We start from the raw sequence: 17,514 nt of genomic DNA, 5'->3' as shown, positions 1-17,514 counted from the left end.
ATGATAGAGATGTTACAAGGCTTTAGGCTTGTACAAGGCTGCTAGGTTTTATTTCAAAGTGTTTTTTTTTTTTTCTAAGTGGGACTACATGTACAGCATAACTTAAAGAGTTAGTCAGGAGTTCTTACTAGCTATATCCTCTGCGATCAGTGAGGGATGATGATTGACGGATTTTTCCATTCTTTCATTGCAGGTAATCATATATTTGCACCAGGCATCTATTATAGAAAAACCAATGCTGTCTGGAATTCTCTGATTTGTTAGGTAATCATATATTTGCACCAGGCATCTATTATAGAAAAACCAATGCTGTCTGGAATTCTCTGATTTGTTAGGTAATCACATATTTGCACCAGGCATCTATTATAGAAAAACCAATGCTGTCTGGAATTCTCTGATTTGCTAGATATACTGTCTTTAATTAATATCTGTAAACTCCAGAGTAACTTTAAATTTAATTATATAGTCAGATCTTATCTCCTAGCTTCATGGGATGCTGTTTTGGCTCTGCTTGTTTGTATTAGAATTTTATGACTTGTATCTGGTGTGGGTGAGGGTATTGAGGGTGGGTGTAATCAGTGACTACACATGTTATGCTTAACTATATAATCAATAGGTTACAAGGCTGCTAGGTTTTATTTCAAAGTGGGTTTTTTTTTTCTAAGTGGGACTACATGTACAGCATAACTTAAAGAGTTAGTCAGGAGTTAAGCAGGAGGAAGACAGGAGGACAACATTTTAAAAGAACTCTATAACTTGGAAAAAAAAGCAAAGGATCTTCTGAGCTTTTGGAAATCTGCTACTCAGCAACCAGCTTCCATTATAACCTGAACACACCTTTTGCCAACACCCTGCTTCAGCATTGCAAGCAACTACCTGCTTACTGAACATTTAATACTTGTATGTTTGCTTTTCCTCTCTACATTGTTTAAATCATTCCAATACCACTGTCAATTTATCTTTATACCACTGTAGTACCTACCATTGTTTCACACGTATTCCTATATATATATATATATATACACATACATATTCATACTTTAGACTAATTCTCAAGTCTTGCTACTTTAACCGCTCTATACTCCTTTTTCGGTTATAATATACTTTTGTAGTTGTGCCTTTACATCTTCCAGCACTGTTCTTCCTTTTATCTGATTTTGACCTTTGACCTGTACTACTCCCTCATCTCACACTCATTACTACTACTGACTCCCCCCCCCCGACTGCCTCATCTACACAATGTCTCTTTTCTTCTACTCCTCACTCAGCTGCTACATTATTTTCTCCTCTACCACCAGTTTTCACCTCTTTTCTCCATCCATAGTCCCCTCTACATTCTCCCCCTCCTCTGTCTCTCTTCATCACATAAGTCTCTCAACTGCATCTCCCATAACTCCAGTATTATTCACTACTCTTCCACCATGGTCCTGCTACACCACCACTAAACCCTGCACCCTCTCTTTTCTCCAAGATACCTACCCTTCTCCCCCCCCCACACACACACCACACTAAACCTCCACCTTACCCACCACCTGTCATCCTTCCTCATTCAGAAGCCAGCCACATAACCCCACACTCCTTATTCCCCTTCTCTAGATCAATATCACCTCCACACTACATCAACCCTAATAATCTCATTCTCCTCTCGCCTCTTAACTCTGTCCCTCTCTCCTGTTCCCTCTGGAAAGCCAGTTTTGTCTATAATAAACTGGTCCCTGTTCATGAGCACTTGATCTGCAATGCCTTGATTCTCCTTGCCATCACCAAACCCTGGCTATACCCCTCTGGCACCACTGGTCCTGCAAAATTCCACCATCACTTGGCTTCCTGGCTTTTAATCTTCAACTGGGCCCTCGAGACCCATTTCTTCCTCAATGCTATCCAGCGCTCATCCTAACCCACTACTCTATGCTCCTTCCTCACCATCTAGCCCATCTGTGTCACCCCTGTTTGTCTGACCCTCCCCTCAGAATGTAAGCTCTCACGAGCAGGGCCCTCTTTCCTCACGTGCTTCTTATTGCCTTACTTTTACTTTCATTTACAATGGTACCTAAAACTTGGTTACTGACACCCTGCTGCTTATTTAGGTGTTATGCAGCATTGTTTATAAATCATGTCCTTGTCCTGCATTGTCTGTACTGTTAATAACTGTTGTCCTGTGTGCTCATTTCTTTCTGTACTTTGTAAGGCGCTGCGGAACCCTTGTGGCGCCATATAAAGGATAATAATAATAATGTTTAGAGCCACTGCTTTGATAAAATTAAAGTGGCATTTGGTCTCTAATGTAACTTCAACACTTTTTGCACAGCACCTCTTCGCAGATGTTACTGCTTCCCTGTACAGCAGTGGCCACTTCCAGTTTGTAGTGGCAACTATAGATGTGTCCTCATACATGTGTCTTCATACACATACGCCAAGTTCCGTAGTGCTACGTATACAGATTCAATCTCACACAGACATACAAGTGTCGCATATCAAATTAATCAGTGCAGTCTCTTGAAGCGGCTTCTTACATTCAATTGCGACTAAGATGCATTTTCAGGTGAAATAGATACTTCATCGCTCAGCGCTGCTCCCTAGCACCAGGCATCTCGCGCTGCACGGCGCATTGTAGTCAGTTGTATCAGGACATGCATCTTGCAGTGCACTGGGTGGACCACACTTGTTTAAAGTCAAAGTTACTTGCAGTGCACAATCCAGGGCACATTGTAAATGAGGTCCTATGCAAACAATCTTTTATAAGCTGTACCAATATTGATGTGCATTCAGCATATGAATTAAAAGTTCAAATGTTTTGTCATAACCAGTTTTAAAAGGCAATGATGGGTCATTAGCCAATCCTTGATGTCAAATGCAACAGGTGCTTTATAGGAAGGTTCTTAAATAGATTTAACCAGTGGCACATTTTACCTAGGGACTGGCGCTCCCCCAGTAAAATCTGCCACCTCCAGTCGAAGTCTGTGCACTGGTTTCCCCATTGGGAGCACTATTTGCTAATCACGGGACAGGCAGTCCCAGGGGGAGGTGTTTTCTCACGATTAGCAAAGAGCTTCCAATGGGACACCACTCCCAAGCCTTGCCACCAACCATAGCCGACTTCTAGGGGCTGCAGCCATTGCCGTTCCTACAAGCTGGTATTTCTGCACATGTGCAGGTCCCAGGACACATGTCAGATCCATTGTGCATACGCAATGGAACTGGCAGGCGCCTGCATAGAGTCAAACAAAACACTGAATGACAGCCCCCCGCACCAAACAGGGTAGGATCTGCCAGTGGATTTTACATATTTTGGTTTGGAAAATAACAGCTATATGTTGAATGGTTAGACTCTGCTAAGTAAAGTGCCCCAGGAGTATGAGCGAATGTTACATAATCAGTAGGGCAATAATGCTTCTGTTCATTGTATTTTCACACCAATAGCACAAGGACATTTTCAGCTGTATGGGAAAGGCATTTAAAAAACATGTATTATTAGAATGACTGACAGAATATAAATGTTTAACAAGCAATAAACTGCACTTCTAATATGAGAAGTTCTGGGCAGTAAAAAAGATAATCGGAGCAGGAAAATGAGAACACATAGTGAAAGCATATAAAAGAGGAGAGAATAAGCAGGATGAGGGAGGAATAGGAGATCAATGTACAGGGTAATAAAAAGACAAAGAAATGCAGTCTATCAATGGGGAATGTATGTAAGTAACTCAGGTTACAAAACGCAGCTTGCACTCATGCTTAGAACTTTGTGACACAAACAAACTTTATTTTATGTACACACAATATATATATATATATTTATAATATATATTATCATTCTGCAACCAATACCAAGTCTTTCAGACAGATAGGAAATAAAGAAGTGAACAGAAGAAACAGTGCAAATATGTACATACAATGTGTATGTATGGTGTATTGGTTATATACACACACTTTCTATGTATAAGCTTCACCAGTCACACAGACACCATGAGTGCTATTGAACAGAAGTGCTCTAGAAAATTTCCCCATCAGTAACAATTCACTGACAGATATAAAGAACTCCTGAACGTTTAAACTATGCGTTTCTTCAGCTGCAAAATGCTGATTAACTCCAGTACAAGATAAACTTTACATTGTAAAAAGCAGAAGTGCACTGATGTCCCACATAAATCACTGTGAATTCTGTCTGAGTTTAGGAATGGTCATTTGTCTGAAGTAGGCAGAAAATATTCAACAATCTTCTTAGAAATGCTAAAAGTGCTTGACGTTTTCACAGACGTAAATGTTCTGAGTATCTTTACATACAATGTCACTGATTGTGGTAGACAAATAAGCCTAATCCAAGGCGGGTCTCCTGCCTTTAAAGTTGAAAGTTCAGGTTTGAGACCATGGGACAAAAAAAAGGTGTGACGCAAGGTAAGGTCATCCTCTCTCAGCATACAAGGTATTTACCTAGGATAAGAAAATAGGATTAAAAAAAAAAAAAAGTTACATTTTATCTTAGTTAAATGCAGAGGAGTAGAGAGGCATGATTTATGATTAGAGGATTTTATTACTGGCATTGTTGAGGTATATAATTGAGATGTACTTTTTAGTCATAATCAACCCCAAATGTCTTTTTTAATACATTTAAATCTCTTCTCAGCTCAATCACCTCCCCTCCTTCACTAAAGCATCAATGCCCAAGATCTTGAAATTGGTAACAATTAAGGTGCCCACACACACAGCGATATTTTACACGATCTGGCCTTTCTGACGCTTTGGAACGACAGATCGTGTAAAATATGGCGAAATCGTGAGTCCCCACTCACGATCACGATGCGATGCGCATCCCCGCTGGTCGCACATCACATCTTCAGATCTGCCGTACAGTAGGGCAGATCTGACAATCTAGGACCCGATGCACTGTAAAAAGTCTGACTGCAAGAGAGATCGTTTGAAGATTGGACACCAAATTGTGTGCAAATTGTGTGGAGATCGTGTGCTGAGCTGCCGGGGAGAGTTTCAAGGGAAATCGTACACATCGGCTGATTGTGGGCAGATCGGTATGTGTGTGGGCACCTTTAGACTTGAACTGGTAACTTCTTGCTCAGCTAGAAGCCTGTCAATTTCTTCTCTAACCCTCTGGAACCTGCTCTTCATTTGATACCAAAAATGAAGATGAAGGTCCTTATGTAAAAGCCTGGAAGTTGCAGAAACTGGCACGATTCTGGCAATGTAAGCTGGGTACACACTGACACACTGAGCAGATACATCGGCCAATGTATCTGCTGGCCATCGGACAGTGTGACCCGCGATATGTCGGTGAACGTTGGCGTTCACCGACATATCTGTGCTGCACAGCCGATGGACAGATATGTCTGCAGACATATCTGTCCATCTGCAGGTGTGTACAGGTGGTCTACAGACCTCCCGTACACACACAGTGGCAGCCGCGGGGAGGGGGGCGGGACACGCCCTCGAAACACTCCCCGGCCTCCAGGACCCAAAGGCACAGGCAAATGATGGCCGTTCAGTGTGTATGAACGACCATCATCTGCAGATATATCTGTCAGGTCTGTACCCAGTTTAAGACTGTAGGTTTAAATTGGAAATGATTTAAAAAGGCATAACCAGGTTGATTTTGCCTTTTAAATTATTGTCGTTTTAAAATTTACAGGCTAAATGGCAGGAAATGCACCAGCCCCTGCAACTTGTAGGTTATTACATAAGGGCAAAAGTATCCTCTGTCTGATCTCCCTACTGCAACTGGCTCTACTCTTGGATCCTCACACAATCTACCTGGTCCTCTTCGTTAGGCTTTAATTTCCAACACTTCACTGAGATTGCATCAACTGAGGTTTTCAATGATTTGATCACTGCTGAATCAAAAGGTCATTACTCACTTTGAATTCTCCTGGATCTCACTGCTGCATTTGACACTGTAGACCACTCTGTTGTCATACAAACGCTACAATCCCTACGTTTTCAGGACACCGTCATATCCTGGTACTCATTCTACTCATCAAATCACACATTCAGTATTTGTTCCACTGGGTCCACCTCCTCTGCCCTTATATCAGTAGCTAGAGAAGAACAAGTTTCAATCCCAGGTACTCTGCTCTCCTGTCTTTCTGCCATTTTCTCTTGGTTGTATTCTTGCCATCTCTCACTCAATCTTTCTAAAACATAGCTAATAATTTCCCCACCAGTCTACAGAGGTTACCTACTGGACATTTCTACGTCTATTGACAACCCAACAAATCAACCCTATCCCTAAATGTGTCATTCTTGGCTCAGAACAGTCATTTGTTTCCCACAATCTGTTTGCAAAATCTGCTATATACATCTAAGAAAAAATTCCAGAATGCACACATACAGCACACAAGGCACTATAGAAATGAACGTCTAATTAATGCACTCACCTCCTGTATGGACTATTGCAATACTGTTCTTCCACTAAACAGACTTTCACCCTTACAATCTATTTTGAATGCAGTTGCTAGATTGATTTTCCTTGCAAAACATTCAGTTGCTCCGCTCTCTCAGTCCTTAAATTGGCTGCTTGTCTTTTTCCAACTCCACTCTAAAATACTTCTACTAACATACAAGGATTTAAACAAGACTACAACATGCATCTCTTCTCTCAAAATTGCTGCCAACTCGACACCTCCACTCTGCAAAAGACCTGTGTCTCCTATCCACACGATTACCTGGTCCCTTTCTAGATTATAGGACTTTTACCAAGCTGCACACACTCTGTGGAATACTCTTCCTCACACAAGACATTCCTCTAGTCGTTAAATCTTCAAGCATTCCATGAAAATTCACTTCTTCAGGCAAGCTCATCAAATTCCAGAACCACCCAGTTAACCTTATAAAATATTCTACCTAATTACCTCCTCTCTACAGAGTTGTTTCCATACTCAAAAAACCCACTAACCCCAGGCTATCATTGCTGCATGACTGAGTCATCCAGCCCACTAAACAGTTTCGGTATGTACCACTCAACTTAATGTAACAAATTCCTATTTCACTATAGATTGTAAGCTTGCGAGCAAAGCTCTAACTTTTGTGTTGCTTTGTTAATGCCTTGTATTGTTTTATTACAGACCCAATAAATGGGGGGCGCGATCAGCGTGATCGCTCCGCCCATAGGCATAGGAGACTACTCCGACTGCTTACGATATGTTGCACAATCGCAAGGTGCAACATAATATGCTGCAGAATACTACACAGACACACAAATATATGTATATTCAAAAATACACACATGTGCATACTGTATGTATACACTGGGTCATAACTAGGGGTGTGCGACCAGTGACGCCTCACAGAGCTCTGTGGATGGCACCATCGCCACCCCACAGCCCTTGCTTCTGGCTAGCAGGGTGCCTGGAACAGCACCCTGCAGCCAGGATCACTGCTTCGGCATCAACCGAGCGTCCTTTAGCCACTCCTGGCAGACACCCTGCAGTCTGTGCTGCTGATTGGAGTGTCCTGAGGACACTCCAATCAGCGCTGCACATACTGGTGCTGCCGGCCCCACCTCCTCTGTGCAACGTAATGACGTCATGTGCCCAACGTCTTGATGTCAGGCACTAAGTGGGTGGGCAAGCACAGGGTTTAATTTAGCACTGTGTATACATATATAAACACATACTTTTACACACATGCAGTATAATTACCTGCTGCAAACCTTTTCTTGACCAGTGACATCCTATATCCAGAGCCCACCAACTCTATGTCCACCCCTGACAAAGTACGACCTTCACATGTAAACTGTGCTGCAGCTGTAGAGGAAGTGCTGCAAGTACCAAGTGGCTGCCAACGAGCATAAAGCCTGCCGCAAACTGCAACATGAGATAAAGATTAGACTTTATGAACTGTTTTGCATACTTTTCAGTACACCAAAAGGTTATTAAAGGAAACAAAAAAGCACATCATACAATTGGTTGCATGAAATCAAATTTGAAAAAAAAAAATCAAAAAATCAAAAACTGATTTGATTTAAATAGGATTTTTTTTTTTAAATAAATGTTTAAAAATTGAAAACGTTTACTTAAAATTTTTTTAATAAAAAATCCTATTTAAATCCAAAAAAATCTGATTTAAATCAAATAAATCCATTTTTTTTTTTAAACAATTGAATTGTCTGATGTAAGGTAACATGGGTAAATGTTCAAATATAACCAAGATTCTACAGTTATAACAAACTTCTATTACAGTAATTGGACAATGTGAACACTTCATTCAGTATAAGCAAGCAACCTTTTCTATCAATTGACCCCAGGGTTCCAGTTTATTGATGAGTTGTGCCCTACAACTCATAAGTTAGCATGTGCCTGCCTCAGCACTGGAGAAACCATTCCCACCACATCAGAACGCTGGTCTATTTGTCGGAGAACACCACAATGTACAGGAATGAGACCGATGCAGTCTTGAGGATCATCAGAATCACAGGCAGCAGTGCATTCTGAATCCTGCTGGGAGGTAGAAATATTGTGGCACTTCTTCATTGGGCACTAAACTACAGGGCTAGAATAGTTTTTATTTGATGAATTTTTGTAAATCATTGAACCTTCAGCAAAGATGAAACATGATCAATTACTTATTGTCAGACACTTCCTGCTGAATGGAAAGTTTATTATAATACAATCCAAAATTGTCCAGATTAAAAATAATAATAATGATCTTTAAGAGCTAACTTTTAAATGATTGATGCATAGATAAGCAAGTGCAAGTTCATTCACCAACAGTCCGATTAATACAGCCGCTGCCATGTGATCAGGTATGTAGTTCAATGCCCAGAAAAGAACTACATCCACCAAAATGTTTAACTCTGCAGAAGCAACACTGCACTATTTCCTGTGGTTTTGCTTAATACATTATAACTCTATTGATGATTTTCATTTACATTGACAGATCATATTTTTTCTGATGGCAAAAACAAGAGATATGGTAAGAACTTACCTTTGTTATCTCTGTTTCTACAAAGTCCATAGGGTCCACATGGTTGACCTTGGGGTATAGCTGGATCTGGATCCATGGGCACCACGCAGTTAAAGCTTTTGCTGCTCCCAGGATGCACTTAGGTCCATCCTCCTCTATACCCCGCCCCCGAGCCACAGGCACCTCAGGTGGTAAGCAGCCAAGGCCGGAGGAGGAGACTAAACAGAGAGAAGGAAGACTGGAACACACAAGAAACCATACTCACAGAAATGGGAGACGGAAAACCGGTGACCAGCCACACAGCCCATATGAAGCCAGGTGAGTCGGAGCAGGCACCCTGTGGACCCTATGGACTTCGTAGAAACAGAGATAAAGGTAAGTTCTTACCATATCTCTTGTTTTCTACTTCAGGGTCCATAGGGGGTCCACAGGGATGACCTTGGGGATGTCCCAAATTAGTTCAACTAAGGGCGGGGACGCTCCTGTGCAGAAAGGAGAACCCGGCGCCCGGACGATGCATCCTGAGAGGCAAAGGTGTCAAACGCATAGAACCTCAAAAACGTCTGAATGGAAGACCAGGTGGACGCCTTACATAGCTGAACAGCAGAGGCGCCACGTCTAGCAGCCCAAGAGGGACCCACAGAACGAGTGGAATGAGCCTTAACAGTAGCTGGCACAGGTAAACCCTCCTTGTTTATTGGCAGGCCAACCCCCTACTGTGAAAACCAAAGAGGACAAACAATGAATCAGACTTCCTAACAGAAGCAGTCCGGTCCACATAGATTCTAAGCGCACGGACTACATCCAAGGAAGCCTCACCAGCTGAGAGATCAGGTGACTGAAAAGCTGGCACAACAAGTTCCTGATTGATGTGGAACTTCGAGACTACTATAGGTAAAAACTCAGGACTAGTGCGAAGCACTGCTCTGTCCTAGTGAAAAATCAGAAAAGGGGGACGACAGGAAAGCGCCCCCAACTCTGACACCTTCATGGCAGAAGCAATTGCCAGGAGAAAAACAGTCTTAAACGTTAACCACTTGAGTTCCGCCGACTCAAGAGGCTCAAAAGGAGTACCCTGCAGGACCACCGCCAAGTCCCAAGGAGCCACAGGAGGCACGAAGGGAGGCTGGATTCGGAGAACACCTTGGAAAAAAGTGTGAACATCTGGCAGTGTAGCGATCCTTCGCTGGAACCATACGGACAGTGCAGACACATGCACCTTCGGGGAGGCAAAGTTTAAGCCTAGGTTCAAACCTGATTGAAGAAATTCCAAGATCCTAGAAACTCGGAACACCTGAGGATCATAGTTTCTGGACTCACACCACTGAAAGAAAGTGCGCCACACTCTGTAGTAAATCCGTGCGGAAGCAGGCTTGCATGCCCTGAGCATGGTACTAATAACCGAACCCGAGAAGTAGGTACGGAGCGTCGATGGAGAGGCTCCTCAGATCGGAGTACCAAGGACGTCTGGGCCACGCTGGAGCCACCAGCATGAGCGTGCTGCCGTCCTGCTTGAATTTCCACAGGACCCGAGGTTGTAGGGATATCGGATGAAACAGATACGCCAGGTGAAACGTCCATTTCACTGACGGCACGTCTACCAGACATGCGCCTGCATCTCTTGTCCTTGACCCGTAAACGGGCAACTTGTGATTGTGATGGGAGGTCATCAAGTCCAGCTCCGGCAGCCCTCATCTGTCTACGAGTAGCTGAAACACCTCCGGGTGAAGCGACCATTCCCCGGGATGCACGACGTGACGGCTGAGGAAGTCCGCCTCCCAATTGAGGACTCCGGGGTTGAAAACCGCCGAGATTGCTGGAATGTGGCAATCCGCCCAAGCAAGGATGCGAGACACCTCCGACATCGCAGCCCGACTGCGACTTCCTCCCTGGTGGTTGATGTACGCCACCGTGGTGGCGGACTGAACTAGAACCGCCCTTCCTTGAAGAGCGGTGCCGGACGACTGCAGGGCCCTGTACACCGCCCGCAGTTCCAGGATGTTGATGGGGAGAAATGCTTCTTCCGCAGTCCAACGTCACTGCCCCCCAACCCCGGAGACTGGCATCTGTTATGAGCAGAACCCAGTCCGGGATCCAAAAGGGGCGCCCCTCGACCAGATGGGCTGTCTGAAGCCACCAATCCAAAGACTGCCGAACCTCCGGGGACAACACCAGCATCTGAGAGCGGATCCGGTGAGGTAACCCATTCCATTCTGATAGAATCAGCCCCTGCAGGGGCAGTGAATGGAACTGGGCAAATTGCACCATGTCGAATGCCGACACCATGGACCCCAGAACTCTCATTGCCGAATGAACAGACAGGCGGCAACTGTGTATCCGCAGCTGTAGGGAGGAGACCTTTTCTGGAGTCAGGAAGATCCTTTAAAGCAGTACCTCCGGAGAGCTCGCCAGCAAAAGGAGGTCATCTAGATACGGCAGCAGCCGTACATTCTGGCTAGGAAGATGTGCGGCCATGATCGCCATCACTTTGACCTCTCCACGGCACCAAGGGTATTCAACCAAAGGGTAGCGCCCGAAAATGACAGTGATGCTGCAGGATAGCGAAACTCAGATACCGCTGGTGCGAGGGTGCTATCGGAACATGGAGGTAGGCGTCCTGCATATCTAGCGAGACCATGTAATCCCCAGGTTCCATCGCCAGAATGATGAAACGTAGCGTTTCCATCCTGAATTTGGGAACTCTGAGGAATTTGTTTCGAGACTTCAAATTGAGGATAGGGTGATGAGAACCATTGGGTTTCTGCACCAGAAACAGAGTAGAGTAGTACCCTGTCCCTCGTTATGATTGAGGAACGGGAACAATGACCCCTGCTTTCAGCAAGGACTCTATAGCTTCCTGAATCTGCAAAGCTTTGGTTTTGTCCTGAGAAGGACTCGTGCAGAAAAACTGGTGGGGCGGTCTGTGCCGAAAAGACAGGGCGTGCCCCTGGGAGACCACTTCTCGAACCCAGGCATCCGTGGTGGTATTGTGCCAGCACTGGGCAAATTGAAGAAGTCGGCCTCCCACTCTGGGGTCCCCCAGAGGGAGGCCCGTCCCATCAGGCTGAAGGTTTATCTTCCTGCTTGGAAGAAGGGCGCCTGGCACTCCAGGCCTGCTTCTTGGGCTTAGAGGCGGTCTTGGACGCCGACTGCCTCAGGAAGGACTGACCTTTGGCCTTGCCCTGAACCCAAAAGGACCGAAAAGCGGAGCTCCGCACCTTAGCAGGTGCTGAGGCCGAAGGGATGAAGGCTGATTTAGATTTAGCCAGAGTATCCACTATTTTGTCCAAGTCTGGACCAAATAGCAACTCCCCATTAAAAGGTAAGGCCTCCAGGCCCTTTTTAGAGTCTGCGTCATCTCTCCAGGACTGCAGCCACAAGGACGGACGTGCAGACACAGCTGCAGCCAAAACCCTAGATGTCAGCAGGCTGGCATCTAACGATGCTTCCCCAATATAGGAAGCCGCATCTCTCATCTGTCCTATCAACGCTCTCTGGATATCTGGAGCATCATCAGGAAAGGTATCCTCTAAAGCGTTAGCCCAGCTCTCAACGGCTTTAGCCACCCAAGAGATGGCCATGGACGGACGGGCCACTGCCCTTAAGAGAGAATAGATAGACTTTAAGCAAGTCTCCACTTTCCTGTCCATGGGATCCTTCAGAGAAGAGATAGACGGCAATGGCAACGTAGCACTTTTAATTAAGCGGGTGACATGGGAATCCACCGCCGCTGCAGTTTCCCATTTCCTGCAATGAAAAGGATAGTTGGATGCCAACCGCTTCTGTGTTTGGAATCTCTTACTAGGCGACTGCCAGGCCCCCGCCATATGATCAGTCAATTGGTCAGACAGGGGAAAAACATTTGAAGTTACCTTTGCCTTTTTAAAATTAGGATACTTCGACCGAGGAGCCAGCGCATCCTCTTCTATGTGAAGGATGGCCTGCACTGCCCTAACCAATGCCGGAACATTAATGGAGGACTTTGACTCTGATGCCATGGCCCAGGAGGTGGAGACTGAGTCCTCATGTACTTCTCCGTCATCTGAAGACACGTCCGTGTCCCTTAACTGCGCAGCCAGTGAAGCTGTAACGGGGCGCTTGGACGCCTTTGGGGGCATGTCACTATGTAACTTAGACTGAAAAGTCGAAGACGAAGCCACCAGACTCTGAACAGAGCTGGAGAGTACGTACACAGGCAACCCCGAATAAGGACCCACAGTCTGAGACCCGGGAGGAGACTGCAATAAATGCGGAATACCCGGGGAATGGGGGATGGTAGGCTGGGGCAACACCCTAGTAGGGGGCAGCAGTCGGGACTGCTAAACGGTCCGCGATTGACGCCAGCACTTGTGAAAACATCGCCCAAGGAGGATCCTGCGCAGTAGAGGGTCTAGACTCGCCAGGTGCCAGCTGGCACCGCACGCACAGACCATCCTGTGATAAATCCTCTTTATCAACCCCTGCAGAACAGCGTCTGCAGGAAAACAACACAGAAGCCACGGAGAGCTCAATCTCCTCATCAGACATGACACAGTAAATTTCCAATAAATATGTATCACCGAGAAGAGGTGAGGCGTATAACACCTGCGCACTCCCAAGTATGCAACACAAACAGCCCACAAAATGGTACTCAGGAGCACACCACTGTATGTGACTGACCTCCCCCACACACCTGCGGGCCGTAGGAGAAGGAAAGGGATAGTTATAAGAAGACAGTCAGTAGAAATTAGCACAGACAGCAGCACTAACAAAAGTCACATACCATGCAGGAAGTTATACTCACTGCACCTTTCGCTACAATCAACCTCCCAGATTCAGTGTCTGGGAGGGCTATAGCGCTGCGAACACAGTCCTTTTGCAGGGGAGAGGTACGCAGGGGGACTGGTCCATGCACCGCCTGGGAGATCTGCGTTTGCCACAAGAAAATGGCCGCCGGAGAGCTCTGAGGAGGAGTGGCTGAAGCAGGAACAGCCCAGCGACGCCAGCATGCATGAGAGAAGGCGCACTGGGCTGAGGGGAGGAGCCGCTAAGCCAGGGAAGGCTGCCTCCCCTGGCTAGTAATTAACTCCAGGGAAGCTGGTTCCCTTCCAGCAATTATACTCTGGTGGTCCAGTGGTCACACGGGGTATTCCTTATGAAGGGGGAGCCCGCCACCGCTACTAGCGCCGCCGGTCTGTTCCCAGAGACAGGCGGCTAAAGACTGCATTTTACCATGCGGGCAATGCGATGTGCTGCCCACGGCTTACCTGTCCCCGTGACTCCGGCAGCAGTCTGTGGGAGGTCCCAGAGACACGCTAGTACTGACTCCGGGGTCCCGCTGCGATCCCCAGATCAGAACTGGCGTCGCAGCGCCAGCCGGGTTCTTGGAGTGGCAGCGTGGACGTCCAGATGGACAGTGTGATGCTGCCGCTCTGAAGAAAAAATTAAAGAAATAAAATCCTCTTCTTAAAAATTAATAATAAGCTTAGGGGATGCTTATGCAGCCCCAACGCGTCAGGGTGACCAGACTCCGGCTGGGCACCAACTAAAACTGAGGTGCAGGTATAGAGGAGGATCCAGATCCAGCTATACCCCAAGATCAACCCTGTGGACCCCCTATGGACCCTGAAGTAGAAATACTGCATATTACTGACCCAGAAAGCTTAAACCACAAGTAGCAATATTACAAGCATCCATATTTGAAATGGTTAAAATTATATTTGCATTGGCTGTGCGACTGATTGCAGGTTGCCGATGAGTTTTACCAATAATTGTCTGCAAAATAGTGGCTAATTCTTCAAAGGATTAGTGACAAAGTGTATAGCAAAATATTTTTCTCTGATTACACTCTACTTCTGACATTGTTGGTTCTGAGAAGAACACGTGCCTTTCACATCTGAATCTCTGCACATTTTAAGTATGCACCACCTGCAGTGCAGCATGGTCTTACCAAGGTGCAGTTACTTGCTTATTTCTTTACTTAACTCCCAACTCAGAATCAGCCCCTATATATTGTGACAGTTAGGTTAGGGGGTCCCTCTCCTGGGTAGAGGACTCCTTCCTTACACACACACACACAGCAGCAGGGAAGCAGCACACCAGTCTGGATGCAAGTACAAGCTGGTCGGCGCCAGTCTTTATTGTACAATGTCAGAAACATAAAGAAAACAAATATAAATCCTAGCCCTGTCGGGGCACTAACTTCACAGGTAGTTCCCTCACTACCAGAACCTGGCAGGGCCTAATGCCCTCGCCAGCAACAAAAGCACAGCACAACACTCACAGTTAGGTATCCAAGTGTCTCTGAGCAAACTCCCTGTCTGCTCTCCCAGGTGAGACAATCAGCCCTCAACACACTAGGCTTATATTGGCCACTCTCAGGTGGAAAACTAACAAGCCTGATACCAGGCTGCGAGAACCAAAACCTGGAGTGGCCGTGGGTGGAGCCCTCCCACTCCTCTCACCCACAACCCCCAGGTCCCAAACCGGCTTTTCAAAAAGCCGAAACTCAAGCCTGCTACACTGCAGACTTTCTCCTGGGGGTTTAAAACACAAAAGACAGGAATCTGGGACAAATGTACCTGCCACAGACCACTGTACCAGTGATCCTATCACATATCCCCCCCCCTTTGTTTCGACCTGTGGGGCGGAATAACTGAAGCCCCCAAACAATGAATGCGTGACAACGCGTCAGCATTGGCTAGCTGGCTTCCTGGCCTGTGTTCCACTGAAAATTTAAAAGTTTGTAACGCCAAGACCCATCTTGTAATTCTCGCATTACTGTCCTTATTTTCAGACATCCACTTCAGAGGGGCATGGTCAGTGATCAATTTGAACTTTCTTCCGACCAAGTAGTACCTGAGAGCCTCTAACGCCCACTTTATGGCCAACGCCTCCTTCTCCACTGTGGCATAGTTTCTCTCATGTACATTCAACTTTCTGCTAAGATAGAAAATAGGGTGTTCCTCACCCTCCTTGTTCTGGGACAGGACCACTCCTATACCTACTTCTGATGCATCGGTTTGTACTATGAATTCCCTTTCAAAATTAGGAGTCATCAGGACTGGTTGGGAACACAACGCTACTTTCAACTCCTGAAAAGCTTTCTCTGCCTCAGGACTCCATTCTACCATGACTTTTTGTTTGCCTTTGGTCAGGTCAGTCAGTGGGACTGCCATGGTGGCAAAGTTGGGTATAAACCTCCTGTAGTACCCCGTAATTCCCAAGAAGGCTCTCACCTGCTTCTTATTCAGAGGCAGTGGCCAGTTTTGTATGGCATCAACTTTATTGAGCTGAGGATTTATCAGGCCTCTGCCAATGGTGTATCCCAGATATTTTTCTTCCTCCATGCCTAGACAACACTTTTTTGGGTTGGCTGTCAAACCTGCCTTATAGATGGAGTCCAACACCGCTTGCACCCTGGGTAAGTGAGACTGCCAACCAGGACTATGAACGACCACGTCATCCAGATAAGCAGCCGCATACCGTCTATGGGGCCTTAGAATCCTGTCCATCATTCTTTGGAAGGTAGCAGGTGCCCAATGTAGCCCGAAGGGCAACATCTTGTACTGAAACAAGCCCTCTGGCGCTGAAAAAGCTGTCTTTTGTTTGGCACTCTCGGTTAACGGTACTTGCCAATACCCTTTGGTTAGGTCAAGAGTGGTTAAATACCTTGCCGTACCTAGTCTCTCAATCAGTTCATCCACTCTTGGCATCGGGTAGGCATCGAATTTTGAAACACTGTTCAACTTTCGGAAGTCATTGCAGAAACGCACACTCCCGTCGGGCTTTGGAATCAACACAATGGGACTTGACCATTCACTATGTGATTCTTCAATAACCCCTAACTCTAGCATATTTTTAATTTCTTTCGACACCGATTCTCTTTGTGCTTCTGGTAACCTATAGGGCTTTAGATTAACTTTAACCCCTGGGTCAGTGATGATGTCATGTTTAATGACCAAGGTTTTCCCAGGTACGTCAGAGAACAGCACCCTATTTCTAATCAGAAACTCCTTGATCTCTTGTTGTTGAATTGCCGACAGGGTTTTTGCCACTGTCACTTCGGGAACTAAGGGCCCTGGACTTACTGGAGGGTCTCGGACGGCCGACAGTACCGTTCTATCTTTCCAGGGCTTTAACAGATTTATATGGTATATCTGTTCCGGCTTTCTTTTCCCCGGCTGGTAAACTTTGTAATTGACCTGCCCCACTCTTTCTAAGATTTCAAAGGGCCCTTGCCATTTAGCCAAAAGTTTATTTTCCACAGTGGGAACCAATACTAACACTCTGTCCCCAGAGTGTTAGTAACTGAGCATTGCGGTTGTATACCCTCTGCTGTGCCTGTTGAGCCTGTTCCAGGTGCTCTCTCACTATCGGCACTACCGCAGAAATTCTCTCCTGCATTTGAGAAACATACTCAATCACCGTTTTGTAAGGACTAGACTGCCCCTCCCATGTCTTTTTGGCAATGTCTAGTAACCCCCTTGGGTGTCTCCCATACAACAAGTCGAAGGGTGAAAACCCGGTGGAGGACTGGGGAACTTCTCTTATGGCCAACAATAAATACGGCAATAAGTAGTCCCAATCCCTACCATCCTTGTCGACCACTTTCCTAAGCATGTGTTT

At 45.9% G+C, this 17,514-nt stretch overlaps 1 protein-coding gene across 2 annotated transcripts in view; it reads right to left on the bottom strand.

Moving 5' to 3' along the window:
• Positions 1–3,739: 3,739 nt before the first annotated feature.
• The window catches only part of FCHO1 (FCH and mu domain containing endocytic adaptor 1), a 195,809-nt gene continuing 182,034 nt past the window's right edge, over positions 3,740–17,514 (bottom strand). For both annotated transcript variants that reach the window (XM_088478463.1, XM_088478464.1), the window contains exons 29-30: positions 7,644–7,808; positions 3,740–4,428 (exon numbers count right to left, since the gene is read on the bottom strand). In XM_088478463.1, coding sequence (XP_088334589.1) covers positions 4,409–4,428; positions 7,644–7,808 — 185 coding nt within the window. In that variant the 3' untranslated portion in view covers positions 3,740–4,408. The remainder of the gene's footprint in view (positions 4,429–7,643; positions 7,809–17,514) is intronic.

This window comes from Taudactylus pleione, unplaced genomic scaffold, assembly GCF_031769625.1.
Source record: "Taudactylus pleione unplaced genomic scaffold, aTauple2 ptg000214l, whole genome shotgun sequence".
Lineage (NCBI taxonomy): Eukaryota > Metazoa > Chordata > Amphibia > Anura > Myobatrachidae > Taudactylus > Taudactylus pleione.
Note: the sequence above shows the minus strand (reverse complement) of the source record. Positions and strands in the feature narration are given on the sequence as shown.